This window comes from Denticeps clupeoides, chromosome 3, assembly GCF_900700375.1.
Source record: "Denticeps clupeoides chromosome 3, fDenClu1.1, whole genome shotgun sequence".
Lineage (NCBI taxonomy): Eukaryota > Metazoa > Chordata > Actinopteri > Clupeiformes > Denticipitidae > Denticeps > Denticeps clupeoides.
Window position 1 is genome coordinate 30,028,692 of NC_041709.1, and position 17,779 is coordinate 30,046,470.

The 17,779-nt window shown below is 45.1% G+C and overlaps 1 protein-coding gene across 2 annotated transcripts in view; it reads right to left on the reverse strand.

Moving 5' to 3' along the window:
- Nucleotides 1-3,868: 3,868 nt before the first annotated feature.
- The window catches only part of mmp17a (matrix metallopeptidase 17a), a 62,929-nt gene continuing 49,018 nt past the window's right edge, over nucleotides 3,869-17,779 (reverse strand). For both annotated transcript variants that reach the window (XM_028974655.1, XM_028974656.1), the window contains exons 6-11: nucleotides 16,884-17,060; nucleotides 14,870-14,972; nucleotides 11,619-11,701; nucleotides 8,927-9,079; nucleotides 8,158-8,415; nucleotides 3,869-5,182 (exon numbers count right to left, since the gene is read on the reverse strand). In XM_028974655.1, coding sequence (XP_028830488.1) covers nucleotides 4,851-5,182; nucleotides 8,158-8,415; nucleotides 8,927-9,079; nucleotides 11,619-11,701; nucleotides 14,870-14,972; nucleotides 16,884-17,060 — 1,106 coding nt within the window. In that variant the 3' untranslated portion in view covers nucleotides 3,869-4,850. The remainder of the gene's footprint in view (nucleotides 5,183-8,157; nucleotides 8,416-8,926; nucleotides 9,080-11,618; nucleotides 11,702-14,869; nucleotides 14,973-16,883; nucleotides 17,061-17,779) is intronic.

Here is a 17,779-nt window from a genome sequence, read left to right on the forward strand (position 1 = left end):
CAGTGTTGGTCTGGCCCTCATGTAAACCTTGAACAAGTGCAGTAGACACAAAAGTCTTCTTCTTTTCTTCTTGTTCACCAGAATAACGCAACGTGGTGTACCTGTATGGATTGCTACCCCACCTATTGTCTTTTATCTGCTGAATTCAGCAGTTTCACAGCCTTCATTTAATTTTACACAGTTGAACAAATATGCAACACCTTTAATCGAAGAACAGACTGTCTAACCTTAAATTTCTATTTAATGCTTCATTTTATGCTCAGACGCTGTCTAAAAAGCAGCATTGCGTTCTGGTCAGGACTCTTTTAAAGCGTTTGAGCTTTTTTTGCTATACTGTTTATGGTACCTGTGGTAGGCTGGTGCCACACTCTGGGCCCAATGGGATCCAGGGGCTCCGGCAGCCATGACCCTGATTAGCAAGAAGTGGTGATGGAACGTGTGTGTGTGTGTGTATATATATATATATATATATAGTACAATAACATCACACTAAATTTAGATAAGATTTTCCTTTATGAGTCTAATAAGTTGGAAATTTGCAAAAAAAATGGTTGGTTTGGCAAAACATGAAGAGATGATGCCAGCCCGATGAAATGGAAATGAAGCTTTGTTCTGCCTTTTGGACCAGGGTAAAGTTCCAAAGAAAGTTTTTTTCAGTCCCTATAAAAGGAAAATTCAGTCTCAGATTAAGTTTAATGGTTTTGATCTGCTTTTGTGAAGTTTGTGAAGAAAAAACAACAACTGTAGAGCAATAAAGCGTTCTGAAGGACGTACTTTTAAATGATGGCCTGGCTCAGCTCTAGGCACACATCTCTCATGGTGGGTGTGTAAAGCCTTTCCCACAGTAGTGGGGTGTCAAACGTGAGCCAACATCCCTGGTTCAGGTTCCAGCTGTGCTCCTGTAGCACCATCTGGCGCAGCCGACTAAGCACTGCAGAATAATGATAGAATTATCTTTTATGAAACCCGTAGATTTTTATGATTTCCCCTTTTCCTCTCCTGGAAAGACGAAATTGTTTCCAGCCACCATGTGCCACAGATCCAATATGCTCCGACTGTGAAAGCTGTGAATAAGATCCAGTAAAATGTAATCTGCTACATGAGTTTTGACCAGGTTCCAGAACAGTGAGGCTGAGAGTGGATGGATTCTCTCTGAACTGTCTGGCAGAGGCTCTCTGAGCCCTACAGAAATGCTTGCACACCTGCCTTACCCACAATTCCCTGGGCTAAAACATCTGGCTGTAAGTTCACACGGCAGACAACGTTATTTGGAGCAGTTCTTTTGAAGGCGGGTCCCTCTTTTATGACATATGCTACACGATACAGCCGTCCATCCATTTTCTTGTCCTGCTCCAGGTTCATGGGGAGGCTAAGAGGCACCTGGACAAGCAGGCAGGGTACGAGCGTATGCACCAGAACTTCTTTGTGATGAAAAAAAAAGAATTCAGCAATACACTGACATTTGAGCCATTCACCTTCAAGACATAGGAGTCTTCATACATTTATAAATAAATTCAGACTCAAATCTCTTCTTCAAACTGATGGTATACTAGAAGTCCTGTTCCTTTCGGTTGTCTGTCGGACGGCTGCCCACACATCGTCCACATGGCTGCCGAGTGAGGCGAACCGTCCTCTGGCTCGTTTCCACGGTGACCATGTGCATGTGTAAATTGCTTTTTTTATCAACTGTGAAAAACAAAATGTTTTCTCTATTCCTGGAATGTCGTGCGAGACAGAAAATTGACTGCGTTCCTCTCGTCCTCCTCTCCACCCCACTTGGCTGAACACGAGAAACAAGGGGCTAACAGCAGGATGAACACGATTCCTGACCTTGTCATGCCAGAAAATGGCCCAGCACCATTGGGAAGCAAGAGGGGTCTCAGTCCTCTCAGCCGGATCTTCAGCCCCTTCACTTAACACCTTATAGATAAGATAGTGCTCTAGATACCGAATCCCCCCCCCAACACACAAAAATGGCGCCGTTATGTGAGAATCAAGGCCACCATTCAGGTATACACTGCTGCAAAAGTCTGCGTTTACACCGTCAGGCCAATTCAGAGTTTTCACCTTTAAGGCAGCACAATTCCAAGCTGCCTCATGACGGTATAACCAGGAAGAACAGACCACGATTCACAATTTTCAAGTCAAATTCATATGTGGGAATAAATCTGTGCACCATACCATGGCATTAAAGTGCCACAAATTGATGACATAGGCCTCAAACATGTTTATGCAGGGACCTCACCTGATCCCAAATGTCTCTTTCACAAGATTGACATGTGTTAACCTGGCATTTATCCACAGACGCCCTTATCCACAGCATCTTACAATCAGTAGTGACCAGGACAGTCCCCCTGGAGACACTCAGGGTTAAGTGTCTTGCTCAGGGACGCGATGGTAGTAAGCGAGGTTTAAACCTGTGACTTTAGCCACTAGGCTGCTGCCACCCTACACACCACAACTGCTGTGTAAATGCAGTTCGGCATTTGAAAAATATAGCAGGTTCTGATGATAATAACAGAAATAATTACTAATAATAGACACTCATCAAGCATAACCACCGACAGGTGACGTGAATAACACTGATTATCCCGTAACAATGGCACCAGGCTGTATTACTCAGAACATTCTGTCCTTGCTCTTGAGTTAGAAATGGAGAATAACAGGCAAGTGTAAGAATTTGAGCAACAGGGTGATGGCTTGTGATGGACATCTGCAAACCTGGTTGAAGGAAGTCTGGAATGATGAATGACACGTGCCACTTATCTGGCCACTAGGAGGCAATGTGGGAAGAAGTCAAGTCAAGTGATGGAGGCAGTGTATTGCTTCTCAGTTTTGCTGAGAAACCTCGGACCCTGCATCCATTCCACTTCAACATTGTAGCTGACCAAGTACAACCCTTAATGGAAACAGTGATCCATGTAGGCACTGGAGGACTAAAAAAAGGTTAATGCGTGATTTGAGGAACACAGCTATTAAATATATTTGAATTGTAATTGCACAAAATGAATTTGAATGGTTCAAACTGAAATTATTCATTTGAATTCCAATGAAATTGAAGCTGCATTTTTTACATCCCTAAAAATTCACTTCTCCCAATTCAGTTTCGGTTCTCAATATTCAATTTCAGTTTATTGGGCCTCACAGACCGGATCCTTGAGATTCCCAACAAAGCCCATTTCCATGTTTTATGACAGCTCTGTAGGTTCAGTTTGTGCAAATCAGATTAAAATAAATTTCACTTATATTCAGTTTCTACTTGCAGAAACCTCAGCTCATCCACAACAGCGAGCTTGAAATGTTAACTTGGATCTCAGTGGGATAAGCTGTAATAAACAAGTAGGACCATGTTACTCCATATAGGGTGGTAGTAGCCTAGTGGGTAACACACTCGCCTATGAACCAGAAGACCCGGGTTCGAATCCCACTTACTGCCATTGTGTCCCTGAGCAAGACACTTAACCCTAAGTTGCTCCAGGGGGGGACTGTCCCTGTAACTACTGATTGTAAGTCGCTCTGGATAAGGGCGTCTGATAAATGCTGTAAATCTAAATGTTACTTACAGGACGTAAAGGATCTGCTGCTGATGGCTTGGTACCACGGTATACCTACATTTACATTTACATTTACAGCATTTATCAGACGCCCTTATCCAGAGCGACTTACAATCAGTAGTTACAGGGACAGTCCCCCCGGAGCAATTTAGGGTTAAGTGTCTTGCTCAGGGACACAATGGTAGTAAGTGGGATTCGAACCCGGGTCTTCTGGTTCATAGGCGAGTGTGTTACCCACTAGGCTACTACCTTCAGAGGATACCTTCACATACCTTCTAGTCAGGCCCGGTCAGTACAACTTCCACAACTCACGGTCCAGGTAAAAAAAACTCCAGACATGGTTTATTTTTTATTGACTTTTTTTTAAACAAAAATATCTCACCATAGAAAAGACAGTTCTGAATTTACAATTTGCAACTGCCATAAAACCTATAAGCTTAAATATATCTGTGTGTGTATATATATATATTTCTGTATATATGTAAATATTTCTTAGCAGTTATAACAAATGTGTAGTGATGTACGTGAACAAATTCCGTACCAAACTCAGAAGATATGTACTTTGCCCTTGATAAGAGCACTGTGAGCGAGGGAAAAGGCTTAAAAAGGCAGGAGAAGATGCCAATAAAATGGTGACCGAGGCTTTTAAAAACCCCAGACCATGCATATTCTCAGGAACATGGCATAGCAAAAAGTGTGCCATTACATGGGGGGGGGGGAGAGGAGAAATGTAAATGTTACACACAGCTGCGGCAGAAAGGAATGGAGGAACGGAAAGGTGTGTTGAAGGATTCTTAAAGCACTTAAAGTGATCAGAACGACAAGAGGTCACTTGACCCAGGAAGCAACATCATGCCTCTCGTCTCCGTACTGCAAAAATACATAGAGCCCCTACAATTTTTTTGCTGCCATCATTATTATTATTATTATTATTATCGACATTTTCAAGATAAAACAATATTGTACAGTTATGATGAACTTATGAACATACAACTTTTGAATAATAATAATAATAATAATAATAATATAATGTTAAACAGAAATTCCAGTTTAGCCTCACAAAAACAAAGAAAGGAAAAAAAACGAGCAGAGCAGATCCACTGCGTGTGTCGGGGGTCTCCACAGAGGGAATCGCGTTAGTCCTGTCCTCACAACTCCCCCCACATTGGTAAACAGGGCCACTTCCAGGCCCAAGCCCAGACCCACCCAGCCGGCCCACATACGGGCCCAGCCTCAGGTCCAAAAGCCCCCAGCCGGGCCCTGGCCAGAGAGAATCGCCTCACCAGCGCCCCTCCATCAGAGCGGGCCAGGGGTCCTCTCGAGCGTCGCCCACAGCGTCCAGAGGGGGGCCAGGGGCCAGAGCGGGGACAGCGAGAGTCTGGAGCCGCCCGGGGGGGCGGAGTCGGACGTGCAGGAGCAGACCTCGAAGCCGTTCTCGGCGTGGTCGGTGTGGTGCTGCCCGTGCAGCGTGTTCTCGGTGCGGTTGGGCTCGGTGGCCGGGGAGTCCGACTGCATCTCGGTGCACACCAGCCAGTCCTTGCTGATGGGCCGCGGGTAACCGGCCTCCACCTCCATGTCGCTGCCCGCCACCCGCCAGTACTCCTTCCCCTTGAAGAAGTAGGAGGCGCCTGGCAGAGTGAGAGAAGGAGGCGGTTAGTGTGAAACACGGTAAAACGCGGTGGCCCTGCTCTCTGTAGTGAATCCTCGCTGTCTCTGCATTAAGCACGTTCGTATCGACCTCTCGATCCGCGGCGCCTTCTCTCCCTGTTCCCGCTCAGACCTGATTGGTTTCATCCTGCCCATCCCCACCCCCAGCAGAGATGGATGCTGGTATCTGTGTGTTTTACGCTCCTCATCTCTCGCTGCCGTTTCCCTCCACGCGTCTGCGTGCCTGTCTGCACCCCGTGGGGCTCGGTCTGTGGGTACTATCACTCCAGCACCTGTCCTGCTCACACACACACACACACACACCAGACTTCAAACAGCTGCGAGCAGGACCTCGGATCTGGATGGGCCTCAAAGGACCACACCTGACAGAGGGCTAAACCGCTTACACACACACACACACACACTAGAGTAATGGAATCTGTGACAAGCAGGAATGAGACTCTGCAAACAGTTGAGTGTGTGTGTGTGTGTGTGTGTGTGTGTCAAAAAGGAAAGATGGAGTGAGTGACAGAAGAAAATTTGGACAGACATTTGCAATGCCTGGGGAGGTGCTGTCAGCATGAAAAAAACAGTATCGTTTAGAAACAGGAACATGACTGTGTGTTTGTGTGTGTGTGTAGGAAGAAGAGAACAGGATAAGCGAGTGTATACTGCAACAAAATAGGAACACTTACAAGGTCCCAGGAAGATGCGTGTGTGTAAAAGTGTGTGTGGCAGAGTGTGCTTCGTCTCGCCGGTGGTGCTTCTTAAGAGCCCAACACTCACACTCCACATGCCGCTAAGACAGCTCCCGCTTAACGGCTGCCTCCAAACACGCCGCCCCTCCCCGACGGAACACTCTGCACGTGTGTGTGTCCTCGTGGTGTGTTATCTCTGTCAGTGTGCGCTGTGAATTCTGTCTGTCCCTTGTGGGTTCGAAGGAGCTCATCCAACGCGGTCGACTTATAAAGCATAAGTCTCACACCCTACATCCAGTCTGACGCCTCGCAAGCCACCTATACGGGGATCCTTCGACGCAAGCGCCTCAGCGTGTGCCAAGCCGACACTACAACCTGTCATTCATTCATGACAAAGCGCCGCGACCAATCAGGAATCTTATTAGCAGATTTGTGGCGGTCCCGGTGAGCCTGCTGCAAAGCTCCACACACACAGGCAGTGTCTGCAGTGTGCGCGTATCGCTTCTCTTCTGTAAAAACCGCTTTTATCGCCAGCCGGGAGTCAAAATGTAATACGACTGTGTTCCAAAGTAAAGTAAACCAGTAATGAAATAAGAACAGTAATATGGTAAGTAGCTGTAATGCCACGGGGTGAGGAAGACACGCAAACACATTTTAAATGGTGGTGATATTCTAATAAACAAAGAGGGACAACGGAGGCCAGAAAACGGTGGCCGGAAAATAGCATAGGAGGAGTACTATGGAGTACAACCACAAACACACCCTATGCTGCACACATTCTGACATATGAAGGGTTCTAATCACCCATACCAAACGAGTGGCAGCCGTGGGCGATTAGAACCCATGCGCACCGAGGGGAACCTGGGCGTCACGCTGGCTCTGTTAGCCTTGGGTTTATATGTTGTTCTGTCATATGTTAACATCTGTTTTTCTGCAGTAAATACACATATTCCTCACGGATCTAACACCCATGTATGCATACCCACATTTGCAGATAATTAAAAATGAATGCAATGGGATAAAGTGTATGTCAAGGGCCTAATGGTCACATGCTGACATCAAAAGAAAATCCACAGACGTGTAGCTCAGACAGACAGTCCAAGGTTATTCCTGCATGGTACCTACATGAGTTGAAGGCAGGTGTTTTAAATCTTAATATCATGTTTGAATAATACTTGCTGGACTTATTTTCATTTGTGATGTTCATATTGTGGTGATAATATGTATTGAATATATCGTATGGTACAGGAAAATACAGGGTACATAAATTTTGTATTAATAACTGTGTGTGTGTGTGTGTAGATGGGCTTCCATCTTGTCTTAGATGGCAGCCCATCACCTCCAACTCAATCCCACCAAAACTGAACTAATATTCATTCCAGCAGATTCTTCACCACATCAGGATCTTGCTATTTACCTGGACAATTCACAACTCTCTCCTTCTACAACAGTCCGCAACCTTGGAGTAACAATAGACAACCAACTCTCCTTCTCGACTCACATCAGCAATCTTTCCCACTCATGTAGATTCCTTCTCTACAATATCAGATGAATCCGTCCTTATCTGTCAACACAGGCCACCCAGATACTGGATCAGTCCTTAGTAATCTCACGACTGGACTACTGTAACTCTCTTCTAGCTGGTCTACGTCTATGAACCATCCGACCTTCACAACTCATACAAAACGCAGCAGCACGACTGATCTTCAACCTTCCCAAATTCTCCCACACCACCCCTCTGCTACGCTCCCTCCACTGGCTCCCAGTAGCTGCACGCATCAGATTCAAAATACTGATGCTGGCCTACAAAGCCAAACATGGAGCAGCACCATCCTACCTCACAGCCCTTATTACACCTCACACTGCACCTCATATACTCCGAGCCTCCAGTACTGCTCGCCTGGTCCCTCAATCTCCATTCATCTAGACTCTTCTCCATCTTGGCCCCTCGGTGGTGGAATGAACTTCCCCTCGAGGTCAGAACAGCTCACTCACTTAGTATTTTCAAACGGCAGCTCAAGACCTTCCTCTTTAAAGAATATTTAGATAAACTTGTAACTTTCTTATTGTCAAACTTGTGTACAGAATCTACAACAGAGTGAATAAAAAGATTGTATTCATAGTTGGGGTCCTAGTGAACCGAAATTGATCACTTCATCGATGGTAACTTGAAAGCATGTTGTAAGTTGCTCTGGATAATGGCGTCTGCCAAATGCCATAAATGTAAATGTAAATGTAGAGAATATAGAAGCACTCACTGTCGGACCACCGCATGGCATCGTCCAGGTGCACCGGAACCCCCTTCCACAGTGTGCTGTCCTTGGGGTAGCCCAGGTCCATGCGCCGCAGGTGGTCGTCGTAGCGCCAGTAGCGGCTGTCTTTAAAGAAGTAGGTCTTCTCGTTGTGTAGCCACACGAACACGGCGTCCACACCCTCCAAGGGCAGGCCGAAATCGCTGATGGGCCGCGGGTAGCCCTCCTCCACATTGTTGTCCTTAAAAACCCAGTACTTTACTCCTGCAGAACGTGCAACGTACAAAAAAAATGGGCCGAGCTGATAAATGAAGTGATACGTGGAACTTCAGTGCTTTAGAAATGAGAGTTGATATCGGTCGAGAAAAAAACAGGTTTCTAGGGCAAGAGAAGTGAATATTTAAACCAGAATCTGCATTCATGTCCTTGCAGTGATACCTAACATATTTAAATGGATTTTTTGAGTTATACAGAGTTCGACTTGAAGGACTCTCAACTGCTTTTAATGCATGGCCTCAATCTACTCTCAAAAAAGAAAAAAAAAGCTTTAAAAATTCAAAAATTGCACCTCACAAAAATACTTCCTAAATAACTTCATTTCAATTTAACTGTCAATCATGCCAAAATAGTTTATTACTAGTTCTGACATAAAATAAAATCATATACAGATACATTTATATTTTGTTTTACATTTTACACATGTCCAGAAATTCCTATTATTTACAGCATATTTTATCACTGTGAACAGGATGTTTTTAGTCATCAGGGGCGGTACCTTTGAAGAAGACGATCTTGTGGTCGCTGGGTCTCTCGTAGACAGCGTCCACACTGTCCAGGTTGGCAGGCAGCCCTCGCCAGAAGCGATGGATCTGCGCTGGACGCAGCGACACCAGGTGCTTCTCACGGGTCAAACGCCAGAAGTACTTCCCTAAGAGAGGGCGGGTGGTGACTGTGTGCACACTCCATTCCCCTTAACACTTCAGGAAAATGCATGCAAAGTACAAGGTGGCTTTTCACAACCATTACTACCACTGCGAAATACAGAATAAAATATTGATAAAAGTCATTTAAATCTCACACGCACTCATTAATGAGCAGTTCCGTTAATGAGCAGACGTTTCAAGTGCAGAGCAAGACCGAAAACCCCAACATGGAATAGTAGCAGACAGTTGTGGGTGCTGGTGCCAGTACCTCCCATCTAATAACGAGTTTTACTAGCTTTTCCACAAACCTTTAAGCTGTTGATAATCTTCATTGGCATTCGGCTCAATAGAGTTTGACACATGGCTTCATGGAGTCATTATACTACTGCATGCATCTGCAATAATGGTGTCAATCATTCTTGCTTGAAATGGAAGCATTTGCTTGTATTCCAGGGGAAATAAAAAAAATACAGATGCCAGGTCATGTCAGGCCTATTTTAATGAAAATTCTCTCATGTTCCTTGTGAATTTTTTGATAAGATCCTTGTCTGTTCATCAAAACCCCTGTTTGTGTTTCTGTGCTTGTTCTTTATTTCTGGTTCTTAACAGTATGCTAAATTTGCATTTTTACCAGTTTTCCAAGTCAACATACACAATTAACACAATTATCGGGTAAGCTAGATTTAAGAATTTATTAGCTGATTTATTGTTCAGTTTGTTATCCATAATGCTTCCATTAATACTACTGAGCCTCATTTTGACTTGTTTTAAGAACATTAGTTGGATCAGCCTCCTGGCCAGTCTGATTGAGGTCTACCAATGATCCAGAATCTAGATGTTTTTTCAACATTGCCAATTACTTTGCACACCAGCTCATTCCTGCAGGTGCTCAAATTCTTTTCAAAATAATAATTCATGCCTACTAAAAGCACTTTTCACACTTCCAGAACCAGGAAGACATGCACCTAGACTTTTATTGACTGTCTTCACATGATGACTCAAAATCTGCACCTTTCTGATGGGCTATGTCATGCTTATATTAAACTTTGCAGAATGACTAATGGTATATATAACTGTCGCGAACCAGCATTCCAACATATTGCAGTGCAAACTGACCCACTCACTTTCAGGAACCTTTCAGGTCTTTGGGTGCAAGGCACACACCATTCATGCACATCTACAGACAATTTCGAGTTGCCAGTTCACCTAGCGTGAATGCGTCTGGATGATATGAGGAAACTGGAGAACCTGGCAGAAGCCCGCAACAAAAAAAACGGGGAGAATAAATTTTGAAATGATCTGAAATCAAGCCAAAATCCTCAAAAAAGTGATTCAAAGGTCCTTTACACAATTATGCCTCCCTCCTTGTAAAACCCTACCCAACATCCTGTGGTGGACGCATTAATATTCACTTCCAGTTGAATTAATTGCCCAAATAAATCATATAATGTGATCACATCTCCAATATCAGTCTTGTTTTAAGTGCAATAAAGACCAGAGCAAAATGTATTTGTTTTGGTATAGCTGTATCTCCTTTGTGATATAATTCTTTACACATTTATTTTATTCAAATGCAATGAATAGACGAGTCAACCCAGCCACTGGGGACGCATGAGACAGTGTGTTTCTTGGTAACAGTCCCAAGCCAGGATAAATGTTGAAGTTTGCGTCAGGAAGGGCATTCAGAATTAAACTTTGTGCGAACATCAGCCTAGCTGATCCACTGTAGCAACGCCTAATAGGAGCAGCCGAAGGAAGAAAAATAATAATCCATGAATTCAATCCCTCTGAGGTGGTCTGGCAGGAGGCTGGAAAGTCTGGACAGAAGGGAGAAGCACTGCCTGTCATGATTGTTAACACCTTCATCCAAGGGGACAAGGTGGGTACAGCAGGGAAAACTTTCAGCCCATCAACACCCACAGCCGAAGCTCCAGCACACAATCGGCTCTCCGAGCAAGTCTTTCAGTAACAGTGTGACTTCCCGTGGATTTCTGGCCAGAGGCGTTGTAGATCATGAGCTTCATGCCATGTCAGTTACCAAAGTGAAATAATAGCACTGTAAATGCTGTTCACTGGCCTATGCATAAAACAAATGCAATTTGCAAATGTGTACACAGTGAATGTATATGAATTTATATTGCATGGATATGTTTCAATTGAGGTGTAAATACATATTTTAAATGTGTGTGTGTGTGGGAATGGTAGTATATGAGTGTGTAGTCTAAATGTGTTTGATCCTCTCGTCCTTTCCACATTTCCACCCTGCCCCTGCTCCCATATGAATATGTAAAACCACACTTCATCTCCCGTGAATAAATGACACTTCGCTCATCAAGACTCATTTGCTTCACGAAAGAAGGAGAACTCAGGGTCCTGCAGCACCTAAAACTCAAGGCTGACTGTCCTCGGGCCGTCAGACCTTCAGCTGTCTGCTGGGAACAGTTGGTGGGGGACAGAAAGACTAATTCAACACCCCCCAGGCACCCCTTACCACCCCCTCCCTTCCGACTCGCTCTCCTCTCCCCTATCGTTCTAGTCGGGTACCTTTGAAAAAGAAGGCCTCTCCACGGATCTGGGCCACAGCATCAAAGTGACTGGTGCATCTGTCAGGGGCATCACGGGCAGGCCTGAGAGGGAAAGAGATCATGGTGAGGAAGGGCGACAATGGGAACGAAAGAGAAAAACAGAGATGGGAGGGATAGTGAGGGGAATAATAAACAGATGAATAAGGGGAAGGAGAAAAGAATGAAAGAAAGAGGAGAGAACGAGGCGGACATCAGAAGAGCAAGGGGTGGTTAATTCTTCCTTGTTTATTGTGTTAATGAAGTTCTGGATCCCGAGTGTGAAGGTGATAATCTGTTTCCAAGAACTGTGCTATAATTGTCATTTCACATGGCCGTCGAGAAAGGATACAGCCCAATATCACATCTTCTCACATATATAACACATGTGAGCATTAGGCATGTCATGTTCATATAATGATCATCAGCACACTGTGTTTATATGGCTTTCTGGCAGGATATTAAAATTGGGCACCATTTTAAATTTGATGGCTAATAAATTCAGTCAATTGGTCTCATATAGTCACATGACTCTGCTCACATGACCGGGAGCAACGCGGACTACTATGAAATGGCAAGAGGGCCGCCAGTGTTTGCTCAGTCGTTGTTTGTGGCTCGGCTCTTCCCGACTGAGTAAGACTGTTCCTTTTGCCTCATATCCTCTACCCTGCTTACCTGCTTTCCTGTCCCTTGTCTTGTTTTTCTCGGGAACGGCAACATCTGTGGACGTTGCGGCTGACGCTGTCTCACGTTCGCAGATTAAGTCAATGGAGATTCACCTGCCTCCTGTGCTGCTGCACAACTGGGTTTTCTTTTCTGCCTACATAAGCTCTCTCCTGTCTCGCCTCATTCCCGTGACACATATAAAGGGGTGACAACCAACATTAACATTTGGTTTTTGTATATTTCATCCAAAATGTCACAAATGCCAATATGGTTCCCACACCTCAATATTTATTTTAGTCTGTTTAAAGGTCCCATGAAATGAAAATGTCACTTTGTGAGATTATTTAACATTAATATGAGTTCCCCTAGCCTGTCTATGGTCCTGCAGTAGCTAGAAATGGCGATAGGTGACATCAAATATGGAATTTTAATGTCATCATAAGGAGAAAGGTTACCTCCCCTTTCTCATGCTTTGCCCACCCCTCCCCTAAAAAAACTCCACTGACTGTCATGATTTCGGTGTTTGGATGTAAAAATTTGCACAAATGTATTTTTTTAGTTGTGTCCAGATAGGGGACCACAAAGACCTAAATAAAAGCAAAAATAAATTGATGTCATGGGACCTTTAAAATGTTTTTGGAGACCAAAGACATTCCAGAATTTGGCCCGAGCCCAACCTGAGCCCGACAGAATCCGCCTCAACCCAACAAGTTCAGCTTTTTAAAAGTTCGGCTTTCTTTGCACGTGCTACGAGCGCTAGACTAACAGCAGGGGCATCAAAACTGAGATCATCACATACAGATCCAAGTGCCTTGCCGAATGTGATCTTTAAACCCCAGCTGAATCTGTAAAGTAGCAGTTCTTACGTCAATGGCAAATTATTGGGAAAAAATGTATATTTTTGTGCATCAAAGTCACCAAAGCGCCATGCGAACTCAGTGCATAGGGCACTCAGTTTGTCAGCAAAGTGCTCGCTGCATTATGGGATCCACAGCCGGTGTGTCACCAGCGTGTCACATCACTGGGCCCGAACAACAGACCTATTTACATTTAAACTTCATCACATAAATATATTAAAACATCAATTACTACCATAGAACTTGCATAACTTACAGTTTCGTTGCACCACCACATTTAAAAATGAGTGGTAATATTAAAAACTTCTTGTGCAGTGAAATTCTCCTAGAGTCAGTAAGAGCCAAAAATAGCCCCGTAGGCGAATCTGAATCGCTCAGAGAGCGCGTTACCGCTCCTAACCAGAGTCAGTGAATCCGCCAGGTTAGCCACATCTGAAAAGTAGTTCATTCTCATCACAAGGCATTTTACTTTCTTTTAAAAGAGGATCCAAACACTTCAGTTGACTCACAGCTGTCGGTTTGGCGATACTGACTCAAGTGACTCACACACCCGGATCAGTTTATTGAGTGAGTCTTAAAAAAGATCCGAGTATTAAAACTCTACTTCTCAGTAATCATACTGTCCAGCCAGTTCCTGGGGAGTTTCATTACTTGACATAAAGAACTCACTATCAACCATTCCTGACAACAGAGGAGTATGGGCTCCCTTCTGAAGACTTGTCCTTGCCACTGTCACCTTCAGTTTCCTTGCTTGGGGCTTTAAGGACTGTATTGCATACATATTGGGTGCTTTGTGCCAATGGGCATCGTAGAAAGTGTTTCCAAATAAAGACCGATGGTTTGGATACGTACTCTGTACGTATCAGCCTGGAGGACACCACACCCATCAGGACAGTCCGCGTGTCTCAGAAGAAGAGCCGGTGCTGAACTATGTAGACGAACTGTATTTCATGTGCTGTTTAGATGTATTTGTCTAAATTAAAACTGGCCAAACGTCAGGGGAGACGTTATCATCTGCTTGCAGGGGCGAGCTCTCTCTCTCTCTGCATGCATCGCCCGCCCCTGGCTGCTTTAGCAGCCTGACGCCACCGGCCTGCTAATGGCTGAGCAAATTACTGCCACAGAACTGCTTCTGTGTGCCGGAGGATGGGCCTCACGCCTTATTAACAAAGCTCTTCATTCACTGCTTATTACGTCCACTCTCTCTGCGGACAGTATTACTGACCCTTGGTCGCTCCACTGTTGCTGCATGTGTATGAGAATGAGTGTGTGTGTGTCGGTGCGGCGCGATGAGACGCAAAGGCTGTACACTGCATACGAGATAAAATGTACTAATGAGCTGAAATCCACTCTTGCCACGTGCCAGACCCTCACCGGCCACTTTATTAGAGACAACGGATCTGTATAAATGTGGACTGTGGTCCACCTGAATCCATGTAAATTAGGTGTCTGGCACATGAGTGGTCATTCTTGGAACATTCAACGGGTGGTGGACAATCGATCACATTGTGTGCAAAAATCTTATCCCGCTACCCTGTCAGTTTCCTTGTCACTTCTGTGTTGAGAGAGGAGCCAAACCTATAATCTGATCTGATCAGGAGAGGTCAGATCTGGCCAGAAAATGACTGATGACAAAGTCGGGCTGATCTCTTACGTGTTTGGAAACTGTATTAGAGTGTGTGTTTGTGTGCGTGTGTGCACTGATACTCACGGAACGGTGGATCGGTTCTCTGGAAGGTCGAGGAGGACAGGTGGATCGGCGGTGCGGTCCGGGCCATCGGGGCGGGCGGTGTGCGACACAGAATCTCTAACCCCTGTAAAACAAAGATGTTCTGCTGCATGAGCTAAGTGCCACACAGACACATCACACAAAACAATTACACTGAGCATCAAAAGTTAGTGCGCATGTCAGGCCATAATGGAAAATACTGAAAATACACAGGCCTGGAGAGGAGCGTCCTCAGAATAACTACGTACAAACAGACACACACATATACGCACACAACACACACAGATTTAAAGCATTTATCAGACACCCTTATCCAGAGCCACTTACAATCAGTAGTTACAGGGACAGTCCCCCTGGAAACAATCAGGGTCCCTGTCTTGCTCAGGGACACAGTTGTAGTAAGTGGGGTTTGAACCTGTGTCTTCTGGTTCATAGGCGAGTGTATTACGTACTACCTCTTGAAGCTCATCGAGAGAATGCCAAGAGTGTGCAAAGTAGTAATCAGAGCAAAGGGCGGCTATTTTGAAGAAACTAGAATATAAAACATGGTTTCAGATATTTCACCTTCTTTTGTTAAGTACATAACTCCACATGTTGATGCCTTCAGTGAGAATTTACCAATGTAAATGGTCATGAAAATAAAGAAAACACATTGAATGAGAAGGTGTGTCCAAACTTTTGGCCTGTACTGTAGGCTACTACCACCCCCACACACACTGAGTTACGAACCCCAGAAAAACAGTATTTAATAAGCACAGATCCAACAATGCGCACATCTGTGCATATTTTACACAGTGCAGTCCAGATCAGAACGGTAACACAATGAAATGTGTCCTCTGCTTTCAACACTTAGTGAGCAGTGGGCAGCCATGACAGGCGCCCGGGGAGCGGTGTGTGGGGACGGTGCTTTACTCAGTGGCACCTTGGTAGTTCGGGGTTCGGGAACCTTCCGAGTTATGGGTCTCCTTCTCTACCTGCTAGGCAACCACTGCATTTTTTTCTTCCTATATGCTCAACATCCCAGAACAACATCCCAAACTGCACAACATTCCAGAACTTTAGTATATCTGTGCCACTGTATGCACTAAGAACCAGTGACCTTAAATTAACGAGGGAAAATCCCCTGTGTGTGTTTGAGTGTGAACAGGTCTGGTGTGGTTTTTCTGTCACCCTGATCATTCACTGCCTTCACCTCCATTCTCCTCTATCTCCTGTCCTTCGCCCTTTATGAGTGTGTGTGTGTGTGGCATGATCCTGCATGATAACAAATGCCGAGCTCATTGGCACAGACAAATTAACCCCCCCATCCCGGTCCCTGCAGCAGAATTAAATCAATAATCCCCCCAACATAAACAAGTCAATTCCACTGCTGCGCTGCGACCTGAAGAGCCGTGGCTCCGCCTGCGCCGCCTGTCCTGTCTGGACTCATGGGTAATTATAGGAAACACACTCTGCTGAGAGAGAGAGAACGATGGAGAGTTTCTCCTGTGTGCCAGGTTTATTATTCTCTCTTTTATTCTATCTGTTCCTCTCTGTTCGATCGCTCGCTTGCCTAAACTCTCCATGGAACGTGGTGACCCCATCTGACCTCCTGTCAATCACCCCATCCACGCAGGGACGAAATAAGATGGAGGGGGGTGGGCCAGAAAAAAAATAAATATAATGACAGGAGAGAGAAATGGAGAAAATGAATGGATGTATAAAAAGAACATTCGCCGCACGGCCAACGCAAAAGAAAACAGACGACGCCTGGAAACACTTTTCTCCTCTCATTTAATTTACCGCGGACCAGTGGCGGTGAAGCAGGCGAAGATTTCGCTGCAGCAGTTGCTGCTGGAAATAATTCTTTGACATCGAAAACGTTCGGCTCTTGACCCCCGTGGCCAGCTGCGGCTGCAGAAAAAATGATTCCAGGTGACATGAAGTGTTACGGAGTGTTGCTGTAACCCGCGCCCTGGCGATGGCGCGAAGATAGAGGGGTCAACAGTGCACTCACCGTACAGCTGCCAGACGCGGACCTTATCCTCGTAGGGCAAGTCGTATTTGAGTGGGTCGCCCACCGGGCCGTGGTAGTACGGCCGCATCACCGACTCCATGGCTGAGGTGTGGGCCAGGCCGATGGCGTGGCCAAACTCGTGCACCGCCACTGCAAACAGGTCCATCCCGTGAGAGTCTGAGGGGGACAGGTGACAGGGACACAGAGTGAAATTAAAGAATTCAGGAAGAAGCTCACTCATTAAAACCAAAAACAAAAGTAAAAAAATACAAAATATTTGTTTTTGGTCATTGGCTAGTTTGTTGTACAGCGGTAATTACATATTTATAACATAATTATTGAATAGTTATAACACAATATCTATGTACACACATCTGTATGCACATCTGGTTGAGTGAATGCTTTGCTGGCATTTTTGAACACTATAATTTATTGCCATTGGAGACCAGCTTACTAGTCCCGGCCAGAGCGACCAGGCCCCGCCCTCTTTAACCGCACAGTGAACACATGGCGGCAGCGGGGTTCGCTGAAGAGTGCTGGCTCCATGTTTTCTTCCAGCCTGAGATGATTTCACACCTGATGGCATCTTGGGGCTGGATAAGGCAGGCTTAGACGCAGCTGTCAGTCAGGGAGCACGACTGGAGCACGAGGGTAAGAGACCAGAACAACAACGACAGCAGACAGGCAGGTGGCGGGGATTTTGAGACTCAGCACGTGACGGAGAGAGTGTGACAAATATTACACAACTCACGCATATTCACAAAATACGGTACACACACACTCACAATAAAGTATTAACAACACACATACACACACACACACACACACACAATCTGTGACTGGCACTGAACATAAATATATTTGCTTGTGTTTTAGCTTGCTTACTTTTTACTTTT